Genomic DNA, 20,201 nt, shown 5'->3' on the forward strand with positions numbered 1-20,201 from the left:
TGCAGGAGGGAATCTCCATTCTTTTTGCTTTACGTATTCCTGCAACTGCAGGGATAATGCAGCACTTCTAAATCAAGAAATGATAGAAAATAAAAGGGATCAAACAGATAATGAGGCACATAAAGCTACCTCGGAAAACGTCCCCCAGATTGGCCAAATATCAAACATTAAGTGCATTTATTACACATGCTGGGTGTTGCCATGGAAGTTGTTGGTAGTAGGATTGCAGAACAGGTCAGACTGATACCCTGGATTCCCTTCTTTCCTGTCCTCTCACAGAAGCAATGCTCCACTAGGAGAATTCGGCACAATAGAATTGTGGGAGAAATTAGGGTTATTTCTTTTAATATCTCAGCAGAGAACCTGCACACATACTATGGGTGAAAATAGTCCCTCTGTGCTACGGACTTCAAAAAGCTGTCTGGCAGGTGAGTAGTATGCAACATACAAATAGCTCTCCAGACATCTATGTATAACCTTTAGATTAATGTGCCAATCAGCAGACTGCTGGAGGTATATAAATCTAAATGCTCTTATTCAAAATATTAAAGTCATGGCTCATACACCTTTGATTTATTTCCAAATATATGCTGTTTGTCTTCAACTTAATGAACTCTGCAAATCTCATTGTTGAACATTGTAAACATCAAAAAAGAATTTGGTCTGGGGGTTCTTAATGTCTTGCTGAAAAGACCAAGACCAGCAACCAGTTTGTTCATTAGAGATTCAAATCTGGAATCCAATGATCTTGTAATGTCATGGGGCATGTGCTTTGTATAGTAATTTTGAAAATGTTATGTATAAATAGGGACCTTGAGCATTACCTTTCTGAAATTGCATTTCAGTCATTTATGAAATTGTCACATAGTTATAAATAGAATTGAATGAAATAGCTATACATTAACTTGTGCTTTTCTATTACATATTGATTGAAGTTGCCTTCTTGTTTGCCTACTCACTGACTCACAGTTTCATCAATGGAATAGCTAGTGCTAAAAATAGGGAGAAAAGGCCATTTCATCAATAAAATTCAGGGGTGTAGACTCAGGAGACGAATCTTTTCATCAGTCTGAAAAAGGATGAGATGAATGAACAGTTGCAATTTAATAAATGTCCAATTGTTAGTTCAGGAATGAGTCATTTGATGCAACTTTTTAGAGAAGCTGTGAGACTGCACTAAATGTCAGAAATGGATGCCCAGATTTGAGGTCCTAATCTAAATCATGATTTTAGTTTCTTTTTACTAGTAGTATCTATTCTAAACAGAAAGACGTCAACGATTTTATGCAAAGTACATGACATGGGTTAGAGGTTAACTTGCAGAGAGAATGATCCAGAAGAAAAAGAACATTGTTAAAATTACAGTTCTTTTAACCAAGTGGTTATAGGTGACTTAATTGATGGGAAGGTCCTAGTTCCCTTAGCAGAGAGGTCAGTAACTGGGGACATAGATTTAAGAGCATAAGAACGTAATAAATAAGAGGAGTGGTCTTCAGTTCAGGAAATAAATAGGAGTGGCCTTCAGTTCTCCAAGCCTGCTCTGCTATTCAGTGTGATTATGACTGATTTTCTGCTCATCATCCACTGATTCCTTTAATATCCAGAAATCTATTGACCTCTGCTTCGAGTGTAATCAATGACTGAGGCTTCACAGCATTTTGAGGCAGATAATTCCAAAGATTTATCACCCTCTGAGTGAAGAATTGTCTCCTCAGCTCAGTCCTAAACGACCGACCACTTACCACTAGTCACAGCCAAACTGGGAAAGACCCCATTATTCCTTCTCTTTTTTCCTGCGAACCAATGTTCAGTCCATGCAAGTGTAGTACCCTGATTCCGTGTGAACAAGTTCACCAACTCTTTGATTACTCTTATTCCTTCTCTTTTTTCCTGCGAATCAATGTTCAGTCCATGCAAGTGTAGTACCCTGATTCCGTGTGAACAAGTTCACCAACTCTTTGATTACTCTAAAGCTTTCTGAAAATCCTAATACACCACATGCACTGATTTCCCCCTCATCAACTCTACTAGACACATCCTCAAAGAACTCCAATAGATGAATCAAACATGATTTCTTTCTCATAAATCTGCATTGATGTTGTTCAATCAGATTGTTATTTTCTAAGTGTTTTCTTATCACATCCTTTAAGATACCAGCATTTTCCCAACTGCTGATGTCAGTCCAGCAGCTTGGTGACAGCGAAAGTGGCATTGTTCAGTCTGAAACCTATTTAAACGAAGGGAACTATGAAGAAATGAGGGGCTTATTGGTTATGATATGAAAACAGAAAATGCTGGAAAAGGGATGGCATCCTTTCAGGAGACAGAGTAGAAGGAGGTGTAGTCAAGGTAACTGTGAACATTGAATTTATCAACTTCAAGTAACCTACACCTCCTGTGCTCCTTTTCTATGCTGTTTTTCCAACATTTTCTGTTCTTATCACAGATTTAAACCATCTGCATTTTTTTTTAATTTTGATGATTGGAAAACCACATTAAAGTATGACAGTATTAAAATAAATACTGGGCAGTCATTAAAATAAATATTACTTGAGTTGCAAAATGATACATATCTTTAGGGCACAAGAACACATCCAACCATGGATTTCAGGAGAAATTATAGATAGTATTAAAGTCCAAGGAAAAAGCTTGTAACATTGTCAGTAAAGGTTGTAAACCTGAGGATTGGGAGTGTTTTAGAATTCAGCAAAGGTTGACCAAGAAATTGATTTAGAAAATGGAATATGAGATTAAACTAGCAAGAAACATTAAAAAAAAACTATAAAGTGATAGATAATGGAAGGATTAGGGGAAGTTGACTTTCCATTACATCCAAAGAGTACAAAAAAAGTCTGGTTCTCACTGCCCGAAAAGGTGGTAAAGGCAGAATCTGTCGTCATGTTTTAAAAATAACTTGATGTGTAGTATAAGGTTGCAAAAGAAACACTAGGAAATGAGATTAAACTCAAAAGCCTTTGGTTGGCCATTGTGGACTCTATGAGCTGAATAGATTAGGAAGATTCTATGATTATCATTAAATTGTTATGCATTCTCTGCATAGTACCTACCCTTCATTGCAATGGTAGTAAACCTGTTTCCCAAGCTTGAACTCCGTTGCATGCATTTCTCCATTTTCCAGCATTTTTGGAACTGGACAAGACCTTGCTTTTAGGGGAAGAAAATACATAGCTCTGAATTATTTAACAATCTTTTCATTTTATAAAACCAACCAATCTGGTTGTTGAACTCTTACAGGATAATTGATTCCTGGATATGAGTTTAATTCTGCAATTCAGTTAAGCTGCCCTAACAATGAAATGTTTTGATCTACAGATTTGTTGAAACCATGTGTACTGATATACAATGAATTATCTCCTAACTTACTGACTTCAAGGGTTATGAAGGTGACTTTAAAGATTAGGTTAAGGTGCCTTGTTGGAGACCATGAATCTGTCAGATTGTCCTAAAAGTCCATCTAGTTACTAATGTCCTCAGGGAAAGAAATCTGCAATCCTAAATTGACACTTTTCTACATGTAACTCCAGATCCACCAATGTAGCCAAGTCTGGAGCCACATATACGTGGTCTTAACCTTTTCCTCTGTTCAGGGGTAGTTAGGGATAGACAATAAATGTGACTATTAACAATATTGGCTGCATCCCATGAACCAGAAATAACTTGACCATAAATTATTTTTTTCTTCATTGTCTGGTATACTTTATGTATGATGTATATATATTCATGTTCTGTGTGTTGTCTGAACCTATGGGCCTTTCATGCTGCTGCAAGCAAGTTTTTCATTGTACCTGTAACTTACTGTACTTGTGCATATGACAATAAACTTGACTTGAATTATTCTGTTTAGATTATCTTTTAATTGTATGTTTATTCCTCTATCATTTATTGCTTTAATACTTCATGAATCTTGCTCACTAATTTGCTTACTTCCCTTGGTTTTGTCCACTGGTTTTTCAAAACTGTGTTCCTTTGTTTAGCCACCTCCTGTTTTATTTTTGTCATCCCACTTTCAATCTCACTTCCTCACACAAATATATTCACATTTTTCTTTCCTTCCAAGCTGTTTGATCTTCTACCATTCTGGCAGCATGTGCTTCTCTATATTCTTTACATGACATCTAGGAAAGACCCTATCATTCAGGTTTAACATCTGTGGCAATGGAATGTGGGCTTTAGCCACGGCAAGTGGTAGTATAGTGTTAGCAATCTATTGGCCTTGACGAATGATTTGGAGATTTAGATTCCACAACAGGGAATTTAAATCCAGTTAATAAAATAAGAAGTTTGTAATCATAATAGAAACCATGAAACTACAGAACTTCTGGACTGTTCTTAACACCTATCTCATTAACTAATGTTCTTTAGCCAGTTGTGAGTGCAGGGCCACAGCACTCTCAGTGGTTGACTCTTATTTGCTCCCTGAAATTGCTAAGGGCAGTTTGGGAAGCTCATATCTAATGAATAAATGAAGAAAAAAAGATTAGTTACTTCTCTCATTGTTGTATCTCTGGTTACCACATTATACATGCATTCAACTCTCTCTCTTGGGGCAATTATTGTTTTATGTTACCAAGCCCTTCCTTATACATGGTTCTGTTCCCACAAGTCTTTGTTATGGGATAACTCATTATTTGTTCAGGCTGGTTCATTCGGGAACAGTTCATTCCTGCTCCTTATCCTGTTTGGATGGGGAGTCACCTGCTTCGAGTCTTTTGCCTGCCATCGTGTTCTGTGGTTGAGTGGTACCCACAGTTAGGACGGGTGTTCCTGAAACCTCTCTGCTATGTTTTGGTGAATCTTCAGGCCATTCTTCAAAGCTCAATAACTTTGACTTTGGAACTGTAGACACTGTCTGCAGATGTATTTGACCTGATTCTCCAGGCATGTTGGCATCCTGCAAGATTCACCCAAATGCGTCACTTCGAAAATTGAAGCTAAATACTGCAGATGCTGGAAACCTAAGGTAAATGATGTGAATAATCAGCATGTTAAAGGTTTCTGTGAAGAGAGAGAAAAACAAGTTGATGAACTTTGATCAGAACTGGAACAAGTTAGAGATACAAATGTCCAGGTGAGGGAAGAGGAGGAGAAAACACAAAGGAAGTTTTGTGATAGTGTGGAGGGCAAGAAATGAAATGGTAAAAGGAATGATGATGCAAAGTAGCAGTGGGTTTAGTGGGTGAAGAAAGAACAAAAGTTTGGTCTAGGCAAGGTGTAAACAGCAGCAGCAGAACCCTTTTACATGCCAGTGTTTTTGTCTTCCTTTTCCTTAACTGGGGCATACTCTCTGCCATGGTTGACAGGGTTCTGAACCGATTCATTTCTATTTCTGTACTCCTCACCCCTTCCTCCCAACCAGAACAGGGATAGGCTTCCTTGATCTTCACCTTCCATTCCACTTGCTTCCACATTGAATGATTCCTCCATAGATTCCACCACTGGACACATTGTCTCTTCCTCTCCCCTTTCAGCATACTGAAGGGACTGTTCTGTTTCACTTATTGTTCCCCTTCTCACAGCCCTTTCCCGTGTAACCACAATAGATGCAACAGCTGCACTTTGACCTCTTCCATTCACCCCATCCAGAGACCCAAAGAGTCCATCCCTGATTGTTCCTGAACTGAGGAAGTGGTTAAGCAGCAACTCACTTGCACTGCCAATTTAATGTATTGCATGCTGTGCTTACAATGTGGTCTCCTCTGTGCAGGGGAAACCAAACACCGATTGGGTAGCTGCTTTGCAGAACATATCTGTTCAGTGTGCAAGGATGATGGTGAGCTTCCTGTCACCTGTCACTTTAATTCTCAGTCCCACTCTAACCTCTCTGTCTCTGGCTTCCTACATTGTTCCAGTGATGCTCAATGTCAGCCTGGGAAACAGCACACATCTTCTGTTTCAGCATGTTGCAGCCCTCAATATTAAATATTACATTTAACAATTTCAGGTATCCATCCTTTCTTGTCTCTGCACAGATGCAGCTGTACCTTTCAGTTTCATTTTGTTTCTTATTTTCTTTCCTGTACCTAATTGCTGGTTTTTAAAGTAATTATCACTTGGTCAGCGCCCTATCACAGTATTGTCTCTGTTCTCTCAGGTACCCCACCCTCCCCCGGGAACTTAAATCACAGTTGTTTTTACACTTTTCCAGTTCTGATGAAGGGTCCTTGACGTCAAATGTCAACTCTGCTTTTCTTCCCATTGATACTGTTTGGCTTGCTGAGTGTTTCCAGCATTTATTGCTTTTGTTTCGGATTTCCAGCATCTGCCACATTTTATTATTGTTACCCAACCACCCTCCAACCCCCACCACTGCCCAAGAAATGGGCATGGTGGTCAGTGTTGAGTCCAGAAGGCTGTGAAGCACTTTACTGAAAGATGAGGTGCTGTCCCTCAAGCTTCAGCAAAGAAGAAGCTGCCTGACCTCAGAAAGAATTGCAGTTGTAGAATAAATTGTTCACAGTTTAGTTTTTTTTGTGCACTTACGTTCACAGTGAAGTTTGGGCCTGTTCCAAATACCAGCCTTTGGACAGACAAGCTTGTTGTAGCCATGTCCTGCATACCCGGGGTTACAGGAATATACCACTTCTTCACCAGGTTCATAGACTTTCTTTCCATTCACAACGTGTGCATTGTTGAGCTCTGGTGGTCCGCCACATGCTACAGAGAAGGAGGGAATCATCATGATTTTCTCTGTAATATATTTATTTCTTTTCCATACATTTTCTCCCTTTCAAGTTGCCCTTCCCACTCCCTCCTACCCCACATCATACATCACTAACTAAAAGGAAACAGGAGAATGCAATAAGGGAAGACCATTCTGCACATTCGAGCCCATTCACCTGACACTACATTAAAAGCTTGGATTCTTCCAACTGATTTATTCTGATGATTGAATAAGACTACCAATAACAGTAAAAAAGTGGTACTTGAAAATTCAGCAGATCAACCAATTTGTCATTCACCAGGGTCTCCCAATTCAATGTTCCTAATCAATAATCCTGTCTCCACAAGCACAACTCACCCCACCATGGAGTACACAGATACGCGCGCACACACTATGTAAACACTTGAGTCTGACTGGCTCACCAAGTGATCCCTTGAATTCACAGCTTATCTACTTTGTACAATGCACGATTCCCTTCCCTCAGGACAATGTTGCAAGGTTGTAAAATCTTAAATTTATTGATTCATGGAATCATTGCAACATAGAACAAGGCCATTTGGCCCATTGAGATTATGTTGGCTCTTTGTCGAACAATCCAGTCGGTCTCATTCCTACCTTTCTCCTCATATCTCCAGAAATCTTTTACCTTCGAATATTTGTCCAGTTGTTTTATTTATTTTCCCCAGTGAGAATAATCACAGCTTCTCCATTCTATGTGCATAATGGTAATCTCTCATCCTTGAATGGATTCTAATGAATGTTTTCTGCGAATTATGTGCTGACATTCTGGATTGAGGCTGTACACAGAATTCTCTGATGCAGAAGCACTACAACTCAGCAATTAAATGAAGCAAACTTTGGGTCCTTCTCTGTACCGTTCAACAATGACCAGTTGCACTCCATCAGATAAATGGAAGCCTGTCAGACATCTAAAACTCTGCAAGTTGATACCCCATCAGATCATCATTTTATGGCACCAAGCCAGGAAGTACTTTGTCCATATCTGGGACCTTCCTTGAATGGGAAAGGTCCTCAGTTCCAAGCACTGGGTGCCCTGTCCAATTCTTCTGTCAGGAACATTCAAATGATAATTCAACCCCCACACATAACTGACCCACCCCTGAACTCACAGTATAGAAAGCTGGCATACCCTGTATCCACATAACTGTTGGGGAGATGTTACAAAAACAGCCTGAGATAAGAGAGCACTCCAAAGGCACAATAAATGGCCCATCATTTAAGACCAAAAGAGATGATATGTCTTCACTTGGAGAGTTGTGAACCTTTAGAATTCTCTACCCCAAAGGGCTGTAGATGCTCAGTCATTGAACAAAGGGCGAGGATGAAAGAATTTTGAACATTTTGGTGATCTGATGATATGGAGATCAGGCAGCAAAGTGGAGTTGAGGGTGAGAAATATTAATTAATTGAGTCAAGGGACTGAATATCTTGTTTCTGCTCCTATTTCTTATGGAATCAGATGAATGGTGAAAGGCTTACTAAATGGCCTCTTGCTAGCTATTTATTCTATTATATCACTTCCCATTTTCCTCAGCTTCTTTTCCTTGTTAGTTATTTCTTTCCCAGGATGATTTTTTTCTCTCTCTAGTCCATGTTATTTCTTCCCCTTACATCTGTTTCCCTGTTTATTTATCTCTCTCTCTCCTCATGCCCTCCCTTTTCATTTTGGATGCATTTTCTTCCATGAAATAAATGTCTTGTTTCTCACTGTTTCCAGTTCCAGTTCTTTACATTGCATGAGGTTTAAGCAGTAAAGTAAATTAAAGATGAAATCAAGAGGCCAGTACTCTAGGTCAGTAAAGCTGTTTTCGGTTGCACAGATCTATATTCTGTGGGATTTTGTTGAACTTCATCTGTATTTTGAAATACCGTCCCAGCAGAGATTAATTTACAAACAGTAGAAAATGTGCTACAATTTGACCTATTACATTTCTAACATTTACCAATAAATGTCACAAGAGCAGTGACCTTTCCTGAAGTTCTCCTAGTGTGCCTTGAAATATGCTTCTGATGAATACTGTGAAATGTGAAGGCAGTTAGGCAGTGTTGGTGTGGCCATTCCTTCCAGCAGCAATCACTACCCTGTGATTGCCCCCATTTAAATTCGTTGAAATAGCACAAGAGAGAACATGAAGGAGGTTTACAAGGGTGTTCCTAGTGGAGGTCTGCTCGCAGAAGGAACTTCAAGCTCAGGAGATGTCCCTCGTCCATCATTTACGGGCAAATGCCATTGCCCGACCATGCTATGCAAGCGTGGCGACACTTGTGGGCTGACCCCAACACATTCTCAGATTGTGTTGGTTGTTAACGCAAAAAGACGCATTTTACTATGTGTTTTGATGTACATGTGACTAATAAATAAATATATTATTATATTACCCCGGTGAAGCTGATGCCTAACATGCATGTCTCAAGCCTGGAACTGTTCCCTGCTGAATATCACATCCTGTACTGATGTTCAGGCCACCTTGAAACAGATGCTTAAGACACTGGGCAATATTTCCCCATTTACCTGCTTGCTTAGTGCCACACAGTTCCTCTAACTTGAAATTAACACCTCAAGATCACCCTCCAATCCCAGGTTGTCCCACTTGTGCTCTCTGGTTGAGTATCTGTCCAACACAGCCATCACCCACTTGCACCAAGCCAAACTGACCTGGTAAAGAACTGAGCTGGCCCAGCATGACACAACCCAACCAGAACACAAATGGTTTTGTGGAATATATAGCCAACCCAAATGAACCGAACACATATATTGTATATTGTCCAGAATGAGGAAAGATTCAATCAATGTGCTTCAAATTTAGAGAAGACCAGATAGGGTGAACAGGAAGGGCAATTCATTTTGCAAAGGGATCAATAATTAGGCAGGATAGATTTCAGGTTGTAGGTGCAACTGAGGGAAGTTTTTTCACCCAGGAGGGTCCGTAACACACTATCTGAAAGGATGGTGGAGAAGAAACTCTCACCACATTTAAATGGTACCTTGACAAGCACTGGACATTGTGAAATCCATAAGGACACACAAAACCAAGAGTGGGATTAGTCTTTTTTGGCCAGTATGGATGTAATGAACTCTCGGTTCTCCTTACTTGCTGTATGTTCATATGACTCTATGAAAGAAAATTCTCAAACACATTTTTACAGTACAAGAATAGCTGCAGCCCCGTAATAGGCATTAGATTCCTATTAGACAATATATAGGCCCATCTCAGTATTAAAACTAAGTGCAGGATGCACCTAATGATTTAAGATATGAATTCTGTCCATTGGACAAGTACAGTTGCGATAAAGAAATATTTCCTTAAATAAATTTAAGGTTAATTTTCTTTTACTCTGATTTCCTGCTGTCATTAGTTGGACTTCACAGCTTTTCTGACGTGTTACAAAATGCTGCTGCTATCATCCTGTCATCCTACAAGATTCCTCCTGTCCAGTCAGTTAACTGGTTGAGGATTAGGTGACAAAGCAAGGATGATGAGCAAGTCAGTAGGATGTGACTACTGTGGTTCTGCAACTTTTCTCTGTATTTATTAACAAATTAATGTCCAGAATGGGAAGACAGGACATTGTAAACAGATGGAAGCATTAAGTTATGAGGAGATTAAGTGGGCAAAATTGTGACAAATGGATTTCAGTGCAGGTAAGTGTGAACTCTTCCACTTTAGACAAACACAGTTAGATCTGGGTATTTTGTAAATGTTGAAAAGCTAGAAACAATGGAGTCTTGGAGTCCATGTACATCAATCATTGAAATGTCATGTAACAGGATCAGAAAATAATCATGAAAAAGAACATTATGTTTAGAATCTCTTCATCTCTTTGAATGGCAGAACAGGCTTGAGGGACAGAATTTCTCCTCCTCTTCTTATGATCCAAAGGGTCTTTGTGTGGTTTGTTATTTTTTATTTGCCCAAAAATTCATAAGATGTAATCTGTGGAGTGAGCTATGCCAAATGGTTAAAGTGAAGCTGGTTGAGCTGGTCAGAATATGAGCCATACACACCAAGATAGTTTAATCCTAAATTTGTACTGAATTTATTTTAACTCTGGATAGCAGCATTGGGGATCATTATAATTAGCCTCAGTACCCTTGGATTGTGGCAACCTCGATCACTATCCAGCCAACACCATGGTATGGTGCTTTTTTAAATTCATTCACAGGCTGGGTCTGTTGCTGGCATTCCTTCCTGCCCTTGGAGTGAGTTTGGTGGGCATTTCAGAGGGCAGTAAAGAATCATTCAAATTGTTATGGCAGGTACATTTCCTTTCCAAAAGGACATTTGTGGGCTGGTTGGCTTTTCATATCTATGCTAGTTGCATGGTCAGCACCATTAGGACAATCTTTTTATTGTAAATAATTTAGATAATTTAATTTTCTGGCTGCCTTTGTAGGATTTGAATTGATGGCTCTAGATCTTTTACCCAGACCTGTGGATTGCTAGTCAGGTAACACAGTCCCAATGTGGTTATAAATTCTAATGTAGAGATTAGGTGAAGACCAGAGTTTGGCAGACTCTGCTACTCTATGATGTGGACAATTAGCCTAAATGATAGTTATTACCTAGACTTGGATTTGTTTAAAATCAGTCCAGTCAGGTGTCTGGTTCCAGGGAACCCACAATCCAGATATCATTCAGTGTCTTGAGAAGTATGGATGGGGTGGGTTGGGATGGTGATGTAAAGAGAAATTGATGGAGGAGTGGTCAACATATATATGTGGCTCATGTGCATTTGATGTTATGTGTAACTGTTGAAAATTGGGGATGGGAAGCAATTTCACGTAGTTACCTTTTGCAATACTGTATGTGCCTTACTTCAGATCAATTGAGAATCAACTGCCACAAAGAAAGACATCTTTTCTTGATGGTCTAAGTCTGTGAGTTGTTGTTGTAACCCACAGTACAGTGTCATAGAGTCATTAGAGTTATACAGCACAGAAACAGGCCCTTTGGCCCAACTCATCCATGCTGACCAGTGTGTCTATCCAAGCACAGTCATTTGCCTGCATTTGGCCCATAACCCTCTAAACCTTTCTTATCCATGTATCTGTCCAAATGTCTTTTAAAAGTTGTAATTGTACCTGCCTGTAATTGTACCTACAGCTTGTTCCATACACCCACCATGATCTGCGTGAAGAGGTTTCCCCCCAGGTTCCCTTTAAATCTTTCCTCTCTCATCTTAAACCTACGGCCTCTAGTTTTAGATTCCCCTACCCTGGGAAAAAGACTGTGACTATCCACCTTATCTGTGCCCCTCATGATTCTATATACTTCTACAAATTCATCCCTCAGCCTCCTACACTCCAAGGAAAAATGTCCCAGCCTATCTAGCCTCTCCTTATAATTCAAGCCCTCCAGTTCCAGTAACATCCTCATGAACTTTTTCTGCACCCTTTCCAGCTTAATGATGTCCAATACTCTACGCTAGCAACGAGGATGCTACTCGTTCATACTACGGGTTCAAATTGCTAGAGAGGAGATCTGCAACTACAAGAAAGTGCCAGCAAAATGGAAGCATGAACCCCTCAAGTGCTAAAGTGATAAATACCATATATGGCTCAGGACAAGAGGGCTGAATTGTCATAAAGAGCGTACATTGGGAACGTTGATAAGTATGACGAGTGCAGGAGGTGTTCAGTGTTGATCTTGAATGATTAGGTATGTTCTTCAAAGGCAGAAAAGTTGCAGAAGTTACAATGAGTATTCTAATGAACAAATTACGATGATCATGAGTGAAAGGAGGCCACTCTAGGAGTAGAAGTGGGTTCAGACACGTACAAGACACGAGCTAACATGGCATGATGTAGTACTGTTGCTGCTCCACATAATGAAAGAATCAAAAAAATTAAAATCACACTTCAATCCTGCACTGTCTGAAATATTTCAGAGCTCCTAATATAATCAGATCCTAGAGGAGACAATCAGTGATTATATTGGAGACACAAGAGATGATTACATTGTAAGTTTGAGAACTTAGCAACATATTAAAACTTTGCAATGTTCCTGGCCAAACAGTAGGAGACAATAAGGTGTGGATTAACTGCAGATCGAATACAGGCCAAATTCCTTAATACTGCAAGTTGTGTTTTTAAAAAGGCAAGTAGAATTGCCATTGTAATAGAATGGGAAGGCAGACTCATGAGGAGAAGTTGAACAGGTTAGGCTTATATCTGCTGGAGATCATAAGACTGAGAGGGACAACTAGGTAAAATGCTGAGGTGTCTTGACAGGATGGATATGGTGAGGATGTTTCCTCTTATGGGAGGATCTAGAACTGGAGACCTCTGTTTAAAAATAAGGGGTCACATTTCAAGACAGACATGTCATTTTTTTCTTTCATATGTCTGAATCTCTCAAAATGCAGCATAGTCTTACAATATTTTTAATGCTGAGTCACATAGATTCTTGATAAGCAAGGCGTGGGGGTGGGGGGAGGTTACCTTGAAGGGCTGAGTGGCCAATTCAGCTCTTAATTTGTATATTTGTAAAATGACACTGAATAATGTAAAAGAGATTGGTCTAGCTCAAAATGCAGATACAAGAGCATTGTTCAATTTTATGGGGACAATTCTGGCAGTGTTAACTGTGACTTCTCCATTGGAACCTGAGAACCAGGGACTGTCTCGGCAAGAAACCAGCAAACACAAGGGAAGCCCTGCCAGGAATGACAAGGATTGGTATTGGTATTGGTTTATTATTGTCACTTTTACCGAGGTACAGTGAAAAACTTGCCTTGCAAACCGATCGTACAGGTCAATTCATTACACAGTGCAGTTACACTGAGTTAGTACAGAGTGCATAGATGTAGTACAGGTGAAAACAATTACAGTACAGAGTAAAGTGTCACAGCTACAGAGAAAGTGCAGTGCAATAAGGTGCAAGGTTACAACAAAGTAGATCGTGAGGTCATAGTCCATTCATTGTATAAGGGAACTGTTCAATAGTCTTATCACAGTGGGGTAGAAGCTGTCCTTAAGTCTGGTGGTACGTGCCCTCAGGAAACCATGCAGCTTTGGTTTGTCCACTCAGAATGGCCTGTTGGTATAACTGCAACAAGGTGGATATCTTGAACAAGTTTGCAAAAACAGAATATCTTGCAGGCAGAGAAGCAAATATGCAAAGAAAACCCAAGGGCTGCCTTGAATACAAATGAAGACATGGAAGAGTGCATTTTCTTCATGCCACAGAATTTGTTATATGGTATATTGCAGAAAGGGCTGCAATCTTATATCCAAGTAACGCAAAACTTCAGCAACTCATGAAGCAAATTGAGTCATGTGGTACACCACAGTGTGGCTTATCTCCCAGATGTTCCAAGCAGGATGTGAAACAATCTAAAACATTTTATGATAACCCATACTGTTGACATGACGAATGCATTTGACAAAACAATGGAAATGCAAATGTACAACTGCTTAAACCTTCCTGGGTTTCCTTGGATAGAACATCCACAATGATGGGGAAAAAATGGAAGACAACATGATCCCCAATTCCTACAATTCCTCCTTGTTCACTGTATCATCCAACCTATCATCCAACCTGTACATCTTGCAAGGAGCAATTTGAAATATGAGAAAGTTACCAAAATAGTCCAAGTAATTGTCAATTTCTTTAACTTGGGAGAAGTAATCAAAAGTTCAAAAGAATTCATCCACAACTTGAAATGAGCAATGGATGTAGGGTTAAATGTACCATGAGGATCTGCAAACTCTTAACAAGAGTTAAGAGTTGCACTCCAAGAGAAGGGCAAAATTGAATCTGATTTTACTTAGTTTTCAAGTTCCAGAATGTTAAAGTTTCTGCAAAGCGACTTAATGTCAAGCAACATTCTTATGTTTTTTTTTATATATATAAGGTGGAATATTAGTAATACAAATGAGTCTATAAAAACTGATTATCTTGAGGCTCTCAAACTTATGAATATTATCACATTCAGATCCTAGAGTTGGACTTCAAGGTCCAAAGGGTTTGGCCACTCCTGCCATAGCTGGTCACAGGGAAGAAAACTTGCAAGGAGATAAATAGTCAGTACATTGTGACAAATATTGATACTGCAGCAGTTGCATGAGATAGCTACAGGCACAAGATTAGTATGCAGAAGAGGTAAGGTGCACCATTGCTCAAGATGACTAGAGGGCATAGGTTTAAATTAGAGGACAATGGTTTAAAGTGAGAGGGGAAAGATTTAAAGGAGACCTGAGGGGCAACTTTTTCATGCACAGGGTTATGAGTATATGGAGCGAGCTGCCAGAGGAAGTGGTAGTGGTGGGTACAATTTGGAGAGGTACATGGAAAGGAAAGTTTTAGAGGGATATGGGTCTAATGCAGGCAAATGGGACTAGCTCAATTAGGCAACTTGATCTGCACGGACGAGCTTGGCCAAACGGCCTGCTTCTGTGCTGTATTGCTGACTCTATGACTATTCAAAGAAAGGATGTGGCTGTAGGAGTGTTGCATGGTGTGGAGACAATGAGAAGTAGACAAAGGCAGACAAAACAGAAAGCATGGAAACTACTGTAGAACTTGAAGAACAAGTAGCAGTGAGCACTGCAGCAGCACTTGAGGGAAGGACAGCCCTGACATTGAAAACTGTAGACCAGTCTATGACTTGAAGAAGTAGTTAATGGTCTACATAGACCAATGATTTCCCAAAAGTATATAAGAACTGATAGTTGTGGATATCTGATATCCATTGTGAATCTGGGGAAGGGGACAAGGTTGAAAGAGTTAAAGAAAGTATTAGGCTGGATTATGCCCACCCCTTGCAGTCACTGCCTGCACTAGCCCCTAAATTATAGAGACAACTACTAAACTATTGTGGTTGTACGCTCCTAAGGTCCTGCTGGTATTACCACCACAGCACCTCAGTGAGGTGAAGCAGGTCACAAACAACAAGTGGTGGAAAGTAAAGCATACACAGAGACCATTCTATGGCCTTGGGCTATCAGAGAGCCTGTTCACTGTTTTCAAATGTCTCTGATTATCTATTATCTCTAACAGAGTTATTTGGAAAAAAATAATAGAACAAATTAAAAATTATTAAAATTAATGAAAAATGTTTTTAAAAATGTTAATTTAGAAATACGAGTTTGCTACTAATTAATTAAAACAAATATATATTGAAAGAAAGAAAAATAAACAATATAGTTATTTGAACTAATCTTTTAAATGAAGGTCAATGACCCTATTCAAATACAAAATATATCAGGCCTTGTGGCTCAGCAACTTGCAGAATGCCCTTGGATTCAACAGTGAATCCAGCAGCAGAGCGAAAGGTCAGAAGCTCCTGCATCAAACCTCCAGTGCATTTCTAACAGTGGACAGGCACAGATATCTAAAATATTCTGCTGGGCATATTGTATCCAGCTGCCACATTCAGTTCCTTTGAGGATTTTCTTCTGCAACAAAGGACTTGCAATCGCAGTTGCATGTATTGAAGGCATATGGCATACTTGCCTTCATAGATTGGGCATACAGTATAAGAGTTGGGATAGTCCTGATGCAGGGTTTCGACCTGAAATGTTGACAATTCCTTTCCTCCCACAGATGCTGCTCAACCCACTGAAATGCATCAGCAGATTGTTTATTGCTCCAGATTCCAGCATCTGCAGGCTCTTGGACCTCCGTAAGAGTTGGCATGTTTTGTTGAAAGTTTACAAAACACTGGTTAGGCTGCACTTGGAGCATTGTAAGCAGTTCCGGTTGCCACACTATAGGAAGGATGTGGTTGCACTGGAGAGAGTGCAGAGATGATTCACCAGGATGTTGCCTGGGTTGAAGGATCAAGTCAAGTCGAGTTGAGTTTATTGTCATACACACAAGTACGGTGAGGTACAGGTAAAACTTCCTTGCAGCAACATCACAGGCACGTAGATTCAGACAACACACAGAACATAAATTATACATAACTTATACAAGACAGTGAAGAAAAGGACAGTGCAAAACAAGACATAAGTGCACAAAACACAATCAGAGACAAGTACATGGTAGTGAATTTTGGGGAGAGATTGGATGAGCTGGGTTTGTTTTCCCTGAATCAAAGGAGGCTGAGTGGTGACTCATATAAAATTATAAGAGGCATAGATAGGGTAAATTGTCAGAATCTTTTTCCCATGGTAGGGTATCAAAAACATGAGGGCATAGATTTAAGGTGACAGGAAGGAGCTTTAAAGAGGGTTTTAGGGGAAAGTTTTTTACACAGAAAATGGTTGATATCTGGAACTCAGTGCCAGAGGAGATGGTGGAATCAGACAGTCTCAATGTTCAAGAGACATTTAGACAGGCACTTAAGTATATAAGGCATAAAAGGATATGGATGTAGTGCAGGTAAATGAGATTAGGAAATTACCTACAGGAAAGGTACCAATAAGCTTGAAAGAGTGCAGAGAAGATTTACAAGGATGTTGCCGGGACTTGAGAACCTGAGTTATGGGGAAAGGTGGAATAGGTTAAGACTTTAATCCCTGGATCGCAGGAGAATGAGGGGAGATCTTATAGAGTTATAAAAAAAAATGAGGGGTATAGATAGGGTGAATGCATGCAGGCTTTTTCCCGAAGGTTGGGGGGAGACTAGAACTAGAGGACATAGGTTTAGGGTGAAAGTTAAAATATTTAAGGGAAATCTGAGGGGAAACATTCTCTCAGAGGGTGGTGCGAGTGTGGAACGAGGTGGCAGTGGAAGTGGTAGATGTGGGTTCAATTGTAACATTTAAGAGAAGTTTGGATAGCTACTTGGATGGAATGGGGTTGGAGGGATATGGTCTGGGTGCAGGTAAATGGGACGAAGCAGAAGATCAGGTCGGCATGGACTAGATGGGCCGTAGGGCCTGTTTCTGTGCTGTAGTGCTCCATGACTCCAGTATAGATGGGCAAGAAGGTTAGCAAGGACATGATGGGCTGAAGGGCACATTTCTGTGCTGTACAACTCCATGACAATGACTCTATGACAAACTTGTTTTGTGGCACCTTATCAAACATCTTTTATATATGACAACAAACATCACATTTCTCTCCTAGATTCTCTCTGTTACTTCATCAAAAAACTCCAAGTTAGTTGGAATAATTTTGCCTTTAATAAATCCAAACTAGATTTCTCAAACCAATCTATATTTATCCAATTGACAGCTAGATCTCTCCTGATTACCGTTTTTACAACTTGCCCCACCACTGAGGTTAAGTTGACTGGTCTGTGGTTACTGGCTTTAGTCCTACACCCTTTTTTGAACAGCATTGTAATAGTTGCAGTATTATAGTCCTTGGCACCTCCCCTGGATCTACAGACTCCTGGATGATAAGGGCCAGGGTCTCTGCAATTTCCTTCTTTACTTCCCAAACAACCTGGGATGTATTCCATCTGGACCAGGGGATTTATCTACCTTTGGTGCAGTTATCTCGCCTAATGCCTCCCTTTTATCAATTTTTAGCCCATCCTGAATCTCAATTACACCTTCCTTTGATGAGACTCCAGCAGCATCCTCTTTCCTGGTGAAGACTGAAGTACTCACTCAGTACCTCAACCATGGCTTCTGCCTCAATGAGTACATTTCCTTCCAGCTGCACCTTTCACCTTGCAACCCTTTTCTTGTTTACATATCTCTAGAATACTTCTGGAGTCTCTGTAATGCCTCCTACCTGTTTTTCCTCATGCTCCCTTCTTGCCTCTTTTGATACATTTTTCACTTCCCTTTGGAACACCTCAGAGAATCACGAAAGCTGAGATACCCTCAGATGTGTTACTGCATATATGTGTGACCACAAGTTCTAGAATGTGGTTCATGGTTGTCACGTTAAAGTCACTAGTGTGCTCAAGTTATGAGCATATGTTCAAGTATTTGCCTATAGCTGATCTTTACTTTTAAAAACAAAGAAGTATGATATTTATGACTCTTGTATATTACCTCATACGTATATTTGTTAATTTAAGGTTGGTGGAGTCACTGTCACTTTTAGAAGTGTGTTACATAGGTAACTATTGTGACACTCCATGTATCATGCCTCACTTCCTTTGGAGAGATGACTGCCACAAATAAAGATGAGCAGAGTTGTCCAAGAGGACATCTAACCTGTGACTCACTGATAGCTTGCAGCAGTAATATGCACTGGTCGCAATTGTCCAGGGAGTGTGCCCAATTCAACCCCGCATTGCACTCTGCACCACTTGGCATTCATCGATTGAGGGGGGGGGGGGGGGGGGGGGGGGTCACATGACCACCTTACGCTCACTGACAAAGTCACTTCCCTTGTTTCACAGGCGATTGATATGGAAACCCTTGATGATGTCTCTTAGCTGTGTCCTTAGCCTCACACCTGTTGTCCACCCCAAAATAAGACACAGCTGAGAAATGTCATCAGGGTTTCTTGGTCAATAATCTGGGAGGAAGCAGGAGTTTGAAAATTTGAAAACATCCTTTAAAGCTCTGGAAAATACTACAGTCAGGTTCTGTTTTGTCCAAAATACCTCTGCTGTGTTGACTAATATTTTGGAAAAACAATTACATGGGTAATATTCAACAAATTAACTGCACCTATCACCCACCACACCATCAACACTCCCCAACCCTGAAAGATCCAGACTGAGCCAAAGATCTCAGAAATCACCGACTCTCACTCAGCCAGATGTCTCCTGCGGTTCATTTTCCAGTGGGGTCAAGAATTCTCGGCAAAGCTTGATTGCTAAATGACAAGAGGCTGTCTGTTAATGCAGGAGTTGGGAGATTCTATCATCCCCCCCACCCCAACCAGCCCGATGTGTTTCCCTGACGCTCTAAGTCTCAGTGAGCTTGTGATATTCTCCACAGTACAGCACCAGGAAAATCAAATACACCAAAGGAAAAGTTTCATTAAAACTTTGCATTTCACAATCACCTACCTGCTGAAACGTATTTACAAACACACAGTTGATAAACCAATGCGAAGAGGAAATATATAGTAACCATCTTCTGTTTTTTCAAAAGGTGATTTGCAGAGGACAGAGACAAATAAACCACTGTGCTTTGGAAGCCTGATATATACATTTTGCTGATACTCTATTAACCAACCTCGGGTTACTGACCGTGGGAATGCCAAAAGTCAAATTTTCCTTTTTTTTTAAGAAAACATTGTGAAACATTTCTGGCCAAGTTATTTCCTAATCAGGACATTCCTGGGCTAAACAATGTAGCCTCTGGATTAACTGGGGGCAAAAGCCACTCGATTAGAGGAAACAACTATATCCCCCTGGTAATATGTGTTAAATTATTTTATAATTATAGAGTAACAGAAGACATTCTCTTGCAATTTATTAATAGTTATGAACTATCCCAAAGCATGAAAGAAAGACTTGCATTTCTATAGTACCTTTCACCTCCTATTTCTGCTCTTTCTGAAATTTTTCAGGGGACTTCCACATACCTGGGGATTGTCAACCTTCCAGGATTGTTTTGGAGATGCCAGGAATTTAAGTTTAATTTCCAGAAAAATCATGGAGATAAATTCAAGGGAAATTTTAAGAAAATGGT

At 40.0% G+C, this 20,201-nt stretch overlaps 1 protein-coding gene across 1 annotated transcript in view; it reads right to left on the reverse strand.

Annotated features, from left to right (window-relative positions):
* LOC127579975 (beta-2-glycoprotein 1-like) overlaps positions 1-19,741 on the reverse strand; it is a 41,091-nt gene extending 21,350 nt beyond the window's left edge. Inside the window, exons 1-3 of the mRNA XM_052033084.1 lie at positions 19,574-19,741; positions 6,502-6,675; positions 3,069-3,165 (exon numbers count right to left, since the gene is read on the reverse strand). Of these exons, the coding sequence (XP_051889044.1) occupies positions 3,069-3,165; positions 6,502-6,675; positions 19,574-19,718 (416 nt within the window). The 5' untranslated portion in view covers positions 19,719-19,741. The remainder of the gene's footprint in view (positions 1-3,068; positions 3,166-6,501; positions 6,676-19,573) is intronic.
* Positions 19,742-20,201: the final 460 nt, after the last annotated feature.

The sequence above is a fragment of the Pristis pectinata genome, chromosome 18 (genome assembly GCF_009764475.1).
Source record: "Pristis pectinata isolate sPriPec2 chromosome 18, sPriPec2.1.pri, whole genome shotgun sequence".
Taxonomy (NCBI): Eukaryota; Metazoa; Chordata; class Chondrichthyes; order Rhinopristiformes; family Pristidae; genus Pristis; species Pristis pectinata.